Source organism: Anopheles gambiae, chromosome 3 (assembly GCF_943734735.2).
Source record: "Anopheles gambiae chromosome 3, idAnoGambNW_F1_1, whole genome shotgun sequence".
NCBI classification, from domain to species: Eukaryota; Metazoa; Arthropoda; class Insecta; order Diptera; family Culicidae; genus Anopheles; species Anopheles gambiae.
In genome coordinates, this window is record NC_064602.1 from 20215345 (window position 1) to 20228548 (window position 13204).

Genomic DNA, 13204 nt, shown 5'->3' on the forward strand with positions numbered 1-13204 from the left:
TCCAAACGAGCAACAGGTGCCGTGTTTTCTGCTGCTGCTGCTGCCGTGTGTGTTTTTGCTGTTGGTTGCACGTGCCGCGTGATTCTTGCCACCGTTCTGATCTTCCCCCGATAGTGGCCGCTCGTTCATCCGAGGCTCGTGTTTCGTGGAGTACACTAAAAAAAAAGGCACAACACAACACTGCAACAGTCGCAGAGGCAGGCGAATCGCTTTAAAGAAAAAGGCACGTGTCCGTGCGTGTTTAGGAGGAAGTGTGTTTGATCGCGGATAGCGAAAAGTGTGTTGCGGTCCCGCGGTGTTAAAGTGACTCTCTCGCTCGCTCTCTACAGCCATGACGGCCCAAAAGCATGGCAGTTCCGGAACGATTAAGCCGGACCGGAAGATAGTGAAGCTTTATTTGGCCGCGATCGGAGGTAATAATCGGTCTCACATATCACCTGGTAGCAATTAATGTTGTCCAAATTTAAACGTTAAGTACGCTCTAAAAAGAAGAAGAAGAAGAAGAAGTGAAAGAGTTAAAAATAGCAAGTAGAAGCTTCGGCTGTGTTCCGGTAAACACCGACCGGCCCGATGCGGCTAAGGGATGATGATCGTGATCGTGAGCGTCTGGCTGCGGCGTGCCCCCGTCGTTTGGTGCTCCAAGTTCAATGTTACAAGCGACGAACCCTTCTCCCTTGTACTCCCCCTGCTCTTCCCCTTCCATGTACAGTTTATGCACCAAACACTGCACAATACAATTGACCGTTAAGGTCTGTAATAATAGTATAGCCCGGGGTGTTTCTGCTCTTCCTCCCACTCACTCTCAAACGAAATTAAAAAAAAAAGCACAAGCACACACGCGTGCGCCACGTGCGTGTGGCATTCATTTGCCGCTTCTTCTTTTTCTCACACTCCCCCCCCCCCCTCTCCCCTGAAAATGCCGCTGCAAGTTGCACACACAACACAATGGAGTGATGTGATCGTGGTTCGTGTTTTTGAAAACGATCGCAACACACGACACGGATCGATCGCGCTTGATCGAGGTGCTGGGTGAAACTAATTCAAAACGAAATCGAAATCCGTCCGCCGGAGCGTCATTTTAAAACCAATTTTCCCACACACACACACACATGGCCCCCGAAAACTGCAACGATCTAAGGCAACGCAAGCAAAGTCTTAGACGATACGAGATTGTTTGAAGAACACGCGGGGTGATACCGGGATTTACCCTTACGCCGCGCACTGTTTACACTGTCTGTCTGTGTTCAAGGGGGAGGTGAGGGGGGAGGGATTTTGGTGTTTGTGGATTTCGTAAGCCTTCCCCAACAACCCGCTCGAGCTGCTCTCGCTGGTGGGAAGGGGAAGCTTTCGTTGGAAAATTCCATTACCAGCACACACACTCTTTTGCTCATTCGCTGTCATATCCTCCCTTGGCTAGAACAACAACCGTCCTTGTGACAGACAGACGCCCTAAAAGGTCGGATGTAATGTGGGGGAGTGTCTTGGTGCATCTTATACCCCCGGGGCACCTGGTATTTTTGGGGGGAGACAGAAAAAACAGCTCTCTGTTGCAACCCTAAGCCACCCTTTCTCAACAAAACGACCCATTCTGTTGCTTTGTTGGCTGTTCATCCGACCGGCTGTTTGGAAAGAGTTGTTTTTTTTTCGTTGGGTGGGCTCTCTCCTTATTTGCTCATATGTTGTTATGGGGCGGCAGCATCTTCACCTCAAATCGCGCACAAACGGTCGGCACCAGGGTCCATTTCGGGAGCGAAAGCAGAAGCTTCCCTGGCAACTGTGACCGTCGTTCAGTCATCGGCGGAAGCTGCAGTTGCTTGCAGGTCTCACACAAATCCACCCCTCCCCGAAGATAACGCAGCAAAGTGCACATACGGATAAGCTCTGTCACCATCCCTCCTCCGCTGGAGAAGTTATATTTACCCTTTCCAGAACGCGCGAACCTTCGCACGGCAGGGTGTCACGCGATGCGGCCCATGTTCACGAGCTTCCGGGATCGATTTTTCTCGAAAGTGCAGCACAAAGCTTGTGCCGGTAGGGTAGTTTGCCTCTATTTTGGGGATTATCTGTTACTGTGACTGTGCCATTTTGTTGTGAAGGATCTGAGAATGAGAAATGAGAAAAAAATCTAATTAAAAAGGGTTAAATTTAAAGTATTGCAACGAGGAGCTCCTGTTGGTTGCTAAGCCAAAACAGGGCAATGTTGCAATGTGCAGTGTACACGGATGACACACGATAAAACAGATAACAAAACAAATAGAGCAAGTGAATGAATTCTATTAACAAGCCTTATACGCGCGGGGTCTTTAGGCCTGTGAGTGCTAGAATATTCAACAACTCCCAGGCTTAGAACCAGCAACGCGTTGATGTTCGATACCGAGTTTCCAATTCGATGGGCTGTTTTGTGTTTGTATAAATTCGTTACGACGAGAGAACGATGCCGAAAAGTGTTGGTTTAAGCTGTATAACGGTGGAGAGAGTGTGGTGGATAACAATTCGCATTTGTGTGACAGTGGACCGACCCATTGTGGTGATGTGAGTCATTCTGTGTGGTTGATTTTGATGTTCTATGTGTGTTTTTTTCTATACTGAAATGAGTTTCTAACTTCATTGGAGATCATTAGTTGTAGCTGGAATAAGATCACAAATCAAAATGACGAAAATTCTGTAAACTCTCTAGTGCTCAGAAATTATTGCTGTTAGTCACTGTCATCAATTACCATCCATGTTATGAAATTGGTGTCATGAACCTTCGCCAATGTTAGACCATATCTCAATTTTGAACTGCTGCTGTTGTTGCTCAAGACCTGGAACTGCAATCGAAATCCAGGAACTTGTCGTACCTGTGCCGTAGTTTAGCTTTTAGATGCACTGCTAAGCAATATTTCCATCTTGGGCGGATATCTCGAACTCCTCTTACTCAGGGCTAAGCATCTTACTATTAAGCAAGACCTACAATGTCTGCAGATATTGCCCAGAATACTATTTTCTATGGTGGAACTGCTCCCAAACCTATACCAACTCTGCTAAGGACATCGAATTGGACCTCAGATTGATGCTGACCCTATTCCAGGGCTAAATCTTTCGCTGGACATAGCTCTGGGCCTATATACCTGGTCCTAGACCTATTTCTGAATTTCTATTTTGTGGTTCTCAACCAACCAACCTGTACTGTTCTTCAAACTATTCCAACCTTGGACTTGATCACGAGCCCTACAATTGATTCTGAATTATATGTTACAATCTCTGATCTGGAACTAAGGTCGAACACCTTCGTGATGTTCGGTCTTTCCCTGAATTTATTCTGTAGTTAGGTCTAGCGAAGACAACTGCAAAGAGGGTGAAATTCTAGGTGAAAAGAACGTGAGAACTTAATGTAATGAGAACATAGTGTAGGGCTTTCTACCTTCTCCGTTGATCCCATCAAATAAAACGCCATTAAGGGCACACTAAAAAGAACAATCAACACGATAATAGAAATAAAACCATTGAGTGCCTGCTAGTTCACCAATCGCTCAATCTGCGCGCCAATGTTTACCAAACAATCGAATATCTCCCTCCCCAACGATCCACCGCCCTCCCTTAGCAGGGGAGAAACACTCTGGCATTAGGTAGGCATTATCTTGAAGATCAAATCGAAGGACGCATGCCAGTGCCAGTAGCCACTTCACCTTCCACCAACCGGCTCTGATTGAAGCGGGAATGAGGCCCCAACCATTACCCAGGCACCAACAACAACATCAACACCCCTCCCCCCCCCCCCCCATCTCACCTTCGGGTGATAATTCGTGACCTTAGCCAAACGGTTGCTCGATAAATAGCTCCACAATGCCCCTCGCACCTCGGGTGCGGTGTGATTAAACCGGAACAACCAATTGGGCGAAACATTTATTAACCTCCCCACACACACACACACAGACACATTATCGTTTGTGCTTAGTGCGGTTTTAGAAAAAGAGAAGGCTCTCCCTCCGAAAAAAAAAACAGATGGAGAAGGCAAGGGCCATGGCTCTCCGGACCACCCGGTGCACCATCACCCTGTAACGCTACTGTGCTCTGCTTGGGAAGGCATTACTAAAGCGGGGGGTGCATCTACTGCAATCGTAGTAGGCTCTATTTTTACCTGGAACGTTACGGACAGACGTAAACATTGCTTTCGTCATCGTCGTCGTGCCAGGTCAGGGCGTTGATAATCGCAAAAGATGGACTCGGTGAAGGTCGGAACCCAGTGGCAGGTCCGTCGGCAAGATAGGCAAGCTGCTTGGGAGCAACAACCAAAGCAACCCCCACCCCTTTTTTGTTTGGTTTTGTTTGTTGGTCTTCTCCATTGTTGAGCCAACACCGCACGCCTGGACTTATCTTGTTGAACTATCTCCCTCTCTTGTATGCATCTCTTACCTTACCTTCCCTTCCTTCCTTATCTAATCCGTTTCCGGCAGCCAACATCATCTCGCTGTCGCTGGGCACGGCGATCGGCTGGCTGTCCCCGTTCCTGCCGCTGCTGATATCCACCGACTCGCCGCTCGACCAGGGCCCGGTGACGGACGTGCAGGCGACCTGGATCGCCTCCCTGCTGTGCATCGGCGCATTCGGCGGAACGCTTGTGTTCGGCTGGAGTGCGGAAAAGTTTGGCCGCAAGGCGTCACTGCTGGCGACGGCTGTCCCCCTGATCTGCTTCTGGGGCTGCGTTGCGTTCGGGACAACGGTGGAGGTGCTGTACATCGCCCGACTACTGGCCGGGCTCGGAGCAGCCGGCGTCTTTCTGCTGGTGCCGATGTACATTACCGAAATTGCTGAGGACAGGTGAGGAACGAATACGGATTAATTCTGATTAATTCTGAAAGTTTCTGAAAGACACCAACACTAAATGCACTTATTCTTCGTTGCAGGATACGCGGTACGCTCGGCTCGTTCTTCATCCTGTTCCTCAACATCGGCACGCTGGTGTCGTTCGTGATGGGCAGCTACCTGTCCTACCACATGACCGCCTACATACTGTTCACGCTGCCGATCGTCTTTCTCGCCCTGTTTCTCCAATTTCCCGAAACGCCCCAGTACCTGATCCGCCGGAACCGCGTCCGCGATGCGGAAAGCTCGCTCAAGTATCTGCGCGGCTACACCTCCACGCCCGACCATCTGGAGATGTTGCGCTCCGAGATGGATGGACTGCTGGTGCAGGTGTCGGGCGAAAAGGACAGCACCGAGCAGAACAGCAGAATCTCCCTGGCCGACTTTGGTAAGGAAGCCCCACGTGACAGCGTGATCAAAAAGCATGGCACACTAAGCACACACGCTTTGCTCTCCAACAGCTCCCCCGTCAGCGAGGAAGGCGCTGCTGATTGGACTGGTGCTCGTGTCGCTCAACCAGCTGTCCGGCTGCTTCGCCCTGATCAACTACACCGCCCAGATCTTTGCCGACGCCGGGTCCGATCTCGATCCCAACATGGCCGCCATCGTGGTGGGTGCGATACAGATCATCGGCTCGTACGGTTCCACCATCATTGTGGATCGCTGCCCGCGAAAGGTAAGTTTACGGGTGGAATTTAAAATGGGACAACTTTTGAGCTAATCAAACAACAAAAACCTTTTTGCACAGCATTTGTACATCGTGTCGAGCTTCTTCGCCGCGATCGGTCTGTTCGCGATGGGGACGCACGGCTACCTGAAGAGCCAGCACGTGGACGTGAGCGCAATCAACTGGATACCGGTCGCGAGCCTTTCGTTCGTGATTTTCATCGCCTCGGTCGGCCTGCTGCCACTGACGTTTGTCATCCTGTCCGAGATTCTGCCCCCGAAGGTATTTTCATGCCTTGTTTTGAGTGTTTTATTCCGTTTTTTAATCGATTTTTCTTACCTTTTCCAGGTGCGTGGTCTTGGTGGCTCGATCTGTACGGCGTTTCTGTGGATGATTAGCTTCCTGGTGGTGAAGTACTTCCCGGTGATGGTGGAGCTGATCGGGCTGCATGGCTGCATGTGGGTGTTCAGTGCGGTTTGCCTCTCGGCCGGCCTGTTCAACGCGATCTTCATACCGGAAACGCGCGGCCGCAGCATAGAACAGATCATACACGCGATGGAGAACAACATTAAGAGCTAATCGAAGGGGGAGATACTATTACAGGGCAGAGGGGAGATATTCAATTCGAAAGGTGATCGTGGTGATCACCGAATCTTGTACAAAGTACTTTTAGCGCTAGCGTCCCCTGCGCCCCCTTAATCTCCCGTTCCAAAGGTTATTATTATTTATAAAAAGTGTCACCACTTTTGCTTGTACATATTTATCTACCATTTAATGCATTTGTTAGTCGAGCACGCTTCACACAACCCACGTGTGCAGCACAGGCACAGGAGAAGAAAAGACACGCAGAAGTATTGTCCGTCCCCGGTCGGGAGGATGAAGCGCCGGTTTTATTAAAATAATAATAATAATAATAATAATAAAAGCCCCCCCGTCATCGATCAATCGCAATCAGGCAAAATATTAATTCCTTTTCCCCTCCTCCCCCTTCTGGTTTCACTTTTGTTTGAAACAGGAAGACACAAGCTCCTCACACCCGTCGTTACACCACGGCATCACAGCTCAATACCGTGCGAACGCTTCAGATGCACCTCGAGCGCACTCTTGTAGTCGTACTGCTTCGAGCAGCGATCGCACGCGAACGCCCGGACCGCTTCGTGAGATTTCAAATGCCGCTTAAAGTTCCCCTTGGTCGAGAACACCTTCGCGCACACCTCGCACGTGTACGATTCGGGTGCGCGCGGCGCATGCGTCCGCGTGTGGTTGTACAGCTCCCGCTTGTCGTTAAACTCCTCCCGGCAGTGGTAGCAGTAGAACGGGACGCGCGACGTATGGTAGTGGAAGTGGTTCTGGTACGCCTCGAACGTTGGCAGTACGCGATGGCACACGTTACACACCGTCGGTTGCGTATCGTCCGCCGGATCGTACGTACTGCGCGTCAGGTCGAACGCATCATCACGCCGTACTGGGTCGCACCGCGCACAGTCGGGAAATGGGCACAGGTGCGAACGGTGATGTTCGCGTAAGGATGGTTCATCCTCAAACTGCTTAAAGCACAGCGGACACCTGTGCCCGGTGGTGGCGTTTCCCTCTTCCTCGGCCCGTTTCATATTTGCGCGGAAATCGGTCGTCCCGTCGGCCACGTGGCGGGCCTCGTGCTGCTGCAGCGTCTCCTCCTCGGTGAACGTTTCCGGACAGTAGTCGCAGGAAAAGTACAGCACGTTCACGTCCCGCGATGCATCGTGCACGCCCATATGCATCTCGAGCGCCCGCTCGTAGTAAAACCGACGATCGCACACGGTACATTTGAACTTGTTCCGGCCCTGATTACCCCCATCGTTGCTTCCAGCCATTGCACCGCCAGTGCCCGATTCCTGCTGCTGCTGTTCATCTCCTTCCCGCAGACTTCCTCCCTTCCGCTGCGCTTTCTTTTTCGGCCGCGGGAAGTGCACCTTAAACAGGTGCTCCTTGTGGCTCGCCTTGTAGCAGAACACCTTCTCGCAGTGCTCGCACGCGATCGTGTGCTCCTCCTGCAGCTTCTCGTGGTACTGCAGCTGGCACTTCTGGTTGAACGTCTTGTGGCAGCGGCCACACCGGTACGAGTTGGCCGCAATGTGGGCCGCCTTCTCGTGCGTGCTGACCGTGCTCTTGTGATTGAAGCGCTTGTCGCAGTACGAACACTTGTACGGCTTTTCGCCCGTGTGCAGCCGCATATGGACGGCGAGCCGCTCCTCGCTGTCCAGCACCTTGCTGCACCGGGCACACTTGAGCGCCTGCTTCACCTTGTCATGGATGCGCGCGTGGACGATCAGGTTCGATTGGTGGTTGAAGCACTTCAGGCACACCTTGCACTGGTACGGTTTATCGCCCGTGTGCAGCCGCCGGTGCACCTGTAGCTTTTCCTCCGTCGCAAACACCTTGCCGCACTCGACGCAGGAGCAGCTGCTGCCTAGGCCACTCTCGCCGTGCACCTTCTCGTGGCAGATGAGCGTACTCTTCGTGCGGAACGTTTTGTCGCACATGCGGCATTTAAACTCGAGCCCGGCCGCACCCCCGCCGTTCGGCTGATGGGTGCGGTTGTGCTTTTCCAGCTTCTGCTTCGTGTCGAACGATTTCGGACAGGTTTCACACTTGAAGCGTACCTTGCTGCTGTCCGGCGGCTCACACAGCGGGGTGTACGGGGAAGGTGTTGCTGCTGGTGGAGCAACTGGCGAGGCGGTCGGGTATGAGGCAGGCAGCGGGGAACCAGTTTCACTGGGCTGGATCGGTGGAGCCGGCGGGGCAGGCTTTTGAAGCACGTACGCATACGGTTCCAGGGAGGAAGGATCCAGGTGGTCAAAGTAGTCGTGGAAGCTCGACGGATGCTGTTGCTGTTGGTGCTGTTGCTGTGGCTGGGCTCGCTGTAACTGCTCCGGTCCAAGTTGCTGTGGTGAATGCATATCGGATGGCACGATCGTAGGTAGTGGCGCAAGTGGCTGCTGGTGGTGGTGGAGGAGCTGCTGCTGCTGTTGGTGTTGGAAATGAGGAACCGGCTGACTGTGTACTGCATGGTGCTGGTGAGGCGGCAGTTGGTTAGGATGTGAGGGAAGATGTTGAGGAAACTGTTGCGCAAGATGGGACTGCACGTACGGTGTCGCCATGTACGGCATGTCAAACGCTTTGCGATAGAACAGGGGAGGTTTCTCCACATCGCCCGGTTCGCCGTAACTCCCCGCCGTGCCATAATGATGATGATCCTGGCTGTAGTTGACGGGCGGTGTTACCGTTCCACCCGGAATAACCGATTCTCCGCCCACCGGGACCGTCTCCTGCTTGATGTACGGTGGATTGGGCACTTTAAGGAACGGTGACGGTGCGGTGTCATTGGCCGGGAAGAACCCGGAGCTGCCTGGGACGGCTGCTGCTGCTGGTGGTATGGTCGGCTGCGATATGCCACAGCTAAAACCAACAAGCAAAGTGGGTTTAATGGACCTGCGGGTGGATGCTGTCGTGCTGATGATGATACTTACTACGGTTTGTTGTAGGTGTTGTTGTATTCCATCGCGACGCAAGACGCCAGAACCGGCGTTTTTCCGCGGCCTGCTCTAGGTAAGCGTCGCGATGAAATTGGCCCCTTACTTCAAGCGGGCAACAGCACGTACCAGAACAGCGGAGGCCACTGTGCGGCTAACAAACTGAGCGGGGGGAGGGGTTGGTAGAAAATTACGAAATCATGGATTGTTTTTCTTTGTTTTTAGTAAACCAAAAGCGGGAAGTGCTTTAATTTTGTTGACAACAAATAACCAAAGAAAGCAGTGACGTTGTCAAGCCGCGGACGCATGAAGCGATAACAACAGGCTAAAGCAGCGTCTACACGTTGACGGAGGCGGAAGTGAGATAAAAGTGAGAATGTGGAAATAATGCTAGGGGCATGTGAGACGATTTGCGATTCTTCTCACTATGAACATTCTTCTCAGTATCGATGGCTGTAAACTGAGAATCCTTTACATTGACCTTCTCAAAGTGCACTATACCCAAGCGCCACAGAATAAGCTTAAACGACTGGAAAATTACCTTCACTACTTTCCACAATAGATAGGATTTTATAACTCATCATTATATTGCTGCCCTTTTCGTGCAATGTGTTTTGCCTAGGCTTCATCTAATCATCTAAACATAGGCTTCATCTAATCATTGCATACATAGCCTTCTAACTTTTCAAGCAAAAATCTATAAGAATGGTAGTGTGGTCAGAAACGCGGGTATCAACTTCAACAACCTTTACTCAAATCTCACTTGCTTCATTTCTAATGGTTCACATTGGAGTTTAGTATGTAAACAATCGTATCACCGCTCTAGTTCTAGCGATGCATAACTTCAATGCCATACAAACCATATATAAGTACAGAGGGAAAGAGAAAGTACTCAAAGCGAAGAAAGCTCTACCAGCTGGATATCCCATCAACAGATGGCGCCACCAGCATTTTTTTTTTGCAATTTTTAGAATACATCAGTCGTTTTCCGTCTGCTAAACGAAACCTTTTTAGATTCCTTTTAGGTTGAGAACTTGAGTCGTTAAGAATCCTTTTAGTGATCGTTTAGTCGATTTGTGGCACTTGAGATTCACAGTAATGAACGACTCGGTTCACTCTCGTTCACTTAAAAGAACAGAAACGCCCACCTGAAATCAGCATGGATGGCTTCCTGTTTAGAGTCCTTTACATTGAGCTTCACAAAAATGCACTATAATCACATCACCTAAGGTCCAGTATAATGGTTCAATTTGAAAGTTTGTCGGCTCTTTTCCTTCTAACTTCAAAATCTTTGAGATCGCAGCTACTCTCTTAAGATTGAAGTAAAAGACACCCCAGGATATATGAAAGTAGATCTGGATAACAATTTGGCACAGTCTGCTACAAACCAGAGTTTCAGGTGTATTTTGGTTGAGTCGAAAATGCAAAAAATAAACTGACCGTCGTCGATCCGGTGCGAATAAATGCGAATGCTTTCTATATGAAACTCATTAGTTCCAGCATCCGAAATAAAGCCACATCGTGAAGAATACTATTTTCTCGCCAAACCACCTACAGCTCACTGCACCAACACTCACGATGGCATAGTGAGATCACAGGATTCATCTCATTACGTGCAATCACAAGCCGACATAAACTCAGTATGGAAATTTGAAACTGTCAGCAAAATCGCTATAGCAAGAACGAACTGTCACCAAAATCTCCGTGGACCCTGGATGCACGGATCCCAAAAATACAAACGGATCGCTTGCCGGATTTTATTGGTCCGGTTTTATTTCAGGTCACCCGTAAATATGCTATTCCATGCTGACTGCAGTGGCGATTTAATTTATGTTGAATTTAAAAAAATGTTCTCAGACAACCCAATGCTGGCATGGCAACACTCACCACATGCACCCCGACAGACGGACGGCATGGTGTGCTGTAGATGTAGCTAAAGCTAAAGCGCGCCGAATGCCGTATGATCAATCCTGCTACCGGGTGTATCTGCTTGCTGGGGAGCTATCTTCGACAAGGGAGCCTTTATAACTTAAAATTTAGCTAAACATTATGATTAAAAGGACAGCTGCATCACAATTAGCAGTACCCAAGCAGTGCATATGATTTGCATTGACAGATTTGATGTTTGGCACGGCACGGATGAAAACGCATCTTCTTGTTGCTCAAGGTGCATGTTATGAGTGGGGTTTTGCGAATAAAGCACCATTGGTCTGAGTTTTTAAAGGGAAAATGGATTTAATGGCTGTATGGTTCATTCATAAATGCCTTCCCATGCCTCTGTTCTAAACACTTTTCTGGATGGCCGATGGCCTAATAAACATCGGCTAATCATATGCATGGCATCGAACATCATCGAATCGGACTATTGCTTCTCGCTAGTATCATTCAATGATTTTGCCAGGATCTGCTCCACTAGAACATTCCTTTCTCAACAGAATCTTCGGAATCGACAAAACAAAGGACACACTGCTCACAAACAAATGCTTAAAATGCACCCTACATATGATTTATTCACGTAAACGAAATGATAATTTTATTTGCTTCCTCTTTTTTTAGGAAAAAACCGCACAATTAGAACGCACTCCTCGACGCCATCCTCCCTCGGTGGCCCCCGTGTTCCGGGAAGTTAGCAGATATATAAATAAAAATTAAACTATTTTCATCACTCCATTCCTCCATTCATCCGGCAGCATCCGCATGTTGCAGCACAAGTTAGAAACGCATGCTGGTTCTTGCTCCGTTTGATTTAACCAAATTCTTGCTGCCCTATGACCCATGGGGTGGAAACATTCTACTGTCCGGCGTGGGCGAGCTAGTCGAGGATGAGGACGAGAAAGAAGTGGAAGAAGAAGATGATGACGACGAAGATTCCTGGTGCGCTTGTTGTTGCTGCTGCTGCTGCTGCTGCTGTTGTCGTTGTTCCTGGTGTTGCTGGTGCTGATCGCGCACCCGTTTCCGTTTGGCGAGCCGCTTCTTCGCTATCGACAAGTACTGCATGATTTCGCGCTTGGTACTTTCGGCCGCCTCGTCCGTCATGCGGCTCAGCACCAGCTCGAGATCGTCGAAGAATTCGGCATTCTCCGACCGAAACTTGATGTCCTGGGTCAGCTTTTCCGCCAGCGTCGTGAGGCAGTGGTACAGGATCATCTTGACCGTGCCGATCATCTGGGGCCGCGTGTACATGTCCTGTATCATGCGCTTGAGGCTGTTCTTGCCGCGCAGCTGTTGCGGTTCGCTGTCGTCCTCCTCTGCGTATTTTGAAAGGGATGGGGAGATAGGCAGGTGGGGTTGGGAAAGGCGATACAGATTTTTAGTTATTTGAAGTAGGCCGTGCAAGCACACACGCACACACACACACACAAACCTTCATCGTCGGAGATGATGTCCAGCATCGATTGGCCGTCGCTCTCCTGCAGGAAGCAGATCATCGCCTCGTCCGGACAGGTCGCCAGGCAGACCTTGTCGATGAGCGTTTGAATCTGTGCCAGCCGGACGGTCGTTTCCCAGATCTGGAATGTGTTGGTCGAGATGGTGTTGCGCTCGTACGATTCCGGCCCGCCACCGATCGGTGGCCGACTGTTGGACTCCATTGCTTCTGCGGACTGGGGGGTGTTCCTGTCCTGTCGCAACCACCCACAATTGGTCTGGTCTCTCTTTCTCTCTCTCTCAACACAACAAAACAACCCCAACACTTTATATGCACATCACAGGCCACTAGCAGCCAAATGATTTGCGATGAGGTTTGTATGAATTAAAAGTTCTATCACCGAACTGTTTGACAGCTTTCTGTGCGTTTGAGTGTTTGCTGTTTTTTTTCTTTTCTCTTTTCTCTTTCGTTTACACAGGCCCTCTTACAATCGTCGCCTCCTTTGCCACAGAGCCTTTGCTTTCTTTACGTACTACCAGCGCAATCCCCAAATCCGATCTTTTGGTCGTCACACGTTTTCCTCACACGATGCTCCTACGTCTCCTCTATTGCGCTATGCTCCACACAGTCACGTATTGCGTACGATTTTTTTTTTGGAAAATACTCGCCCATAGACGTCTGTCGGGATACTTGCGCTTGCCTGCTTGCTGCTGCTGCACTTCAACCAAACGAACCCAACTCTTGCTGCACACATTTGACAGGCTGCGTCGTCTACGATTTGTAAACAATCGGTCGCACGCTTTCTGCAGCCGC

General features: G+C 50.0%; 2 protein-coding genes across 3 annotated transcripts; one reads left to right on the forward strand and one right to left on the reverse strand.

The window, feature by feature from the left end:
* Positions 1-313: 313 nt before the first annotated feature.
* LOC1279867 (facilitated trehalose transporter Tret1) lies at positions 314-6463 on the forward strand. 2 transcript variants are annotated; one of them, XM_061660995.1, is made up of 6 exons: positions 314-413; positions 4437-4800; positions 4887-5233; positions 5307-5521; positions 5594-5794; positions 5861-6463. In XM_061660995.1, the coding sequence occupies exons 1-6, from the start codon at positions 332-334 to the stop codon at positions 6089-6091; spliced, it is 1440 nt and encodes a 479-aa protein (XP_061516979.1). In that variant the 5' UTR covers positions 314-331; the 3' UTR covers positions 6092-6463. The 2 variants fall into 2 exon arrangements, with proteins under 2 accessions (XP_061516979.1, XP_061516980.1); XM_061660996.1 differs by lacking the exon at positions 314-413 and adding an exon at positions 1905-2031.
* Positions 6464-6567: 104 nt separating this feature from the next.
* On the reverse strand, positions 6568-12839 carry LOC133394103 (zinc finger protein 600-like). Its single transcript, XM_061662981.1, has 3 exons — positions 12389-12839; positions 11792-12272; positions 6568-8950 (listed from the first exon to the last, which is right to left on the reverse strand). The coding sequence occupies exons 1-3, from the start codon at positions 12612-12614 to the stop codon at positions 6568-6570; spliced, it is 3090 nt and encodes a 1029-aa protein (XP_061518965.1). The 5' UTR covers positions 12615-12839.
* Positions 12840-13204: the final 365 nt, after the last annotated feature.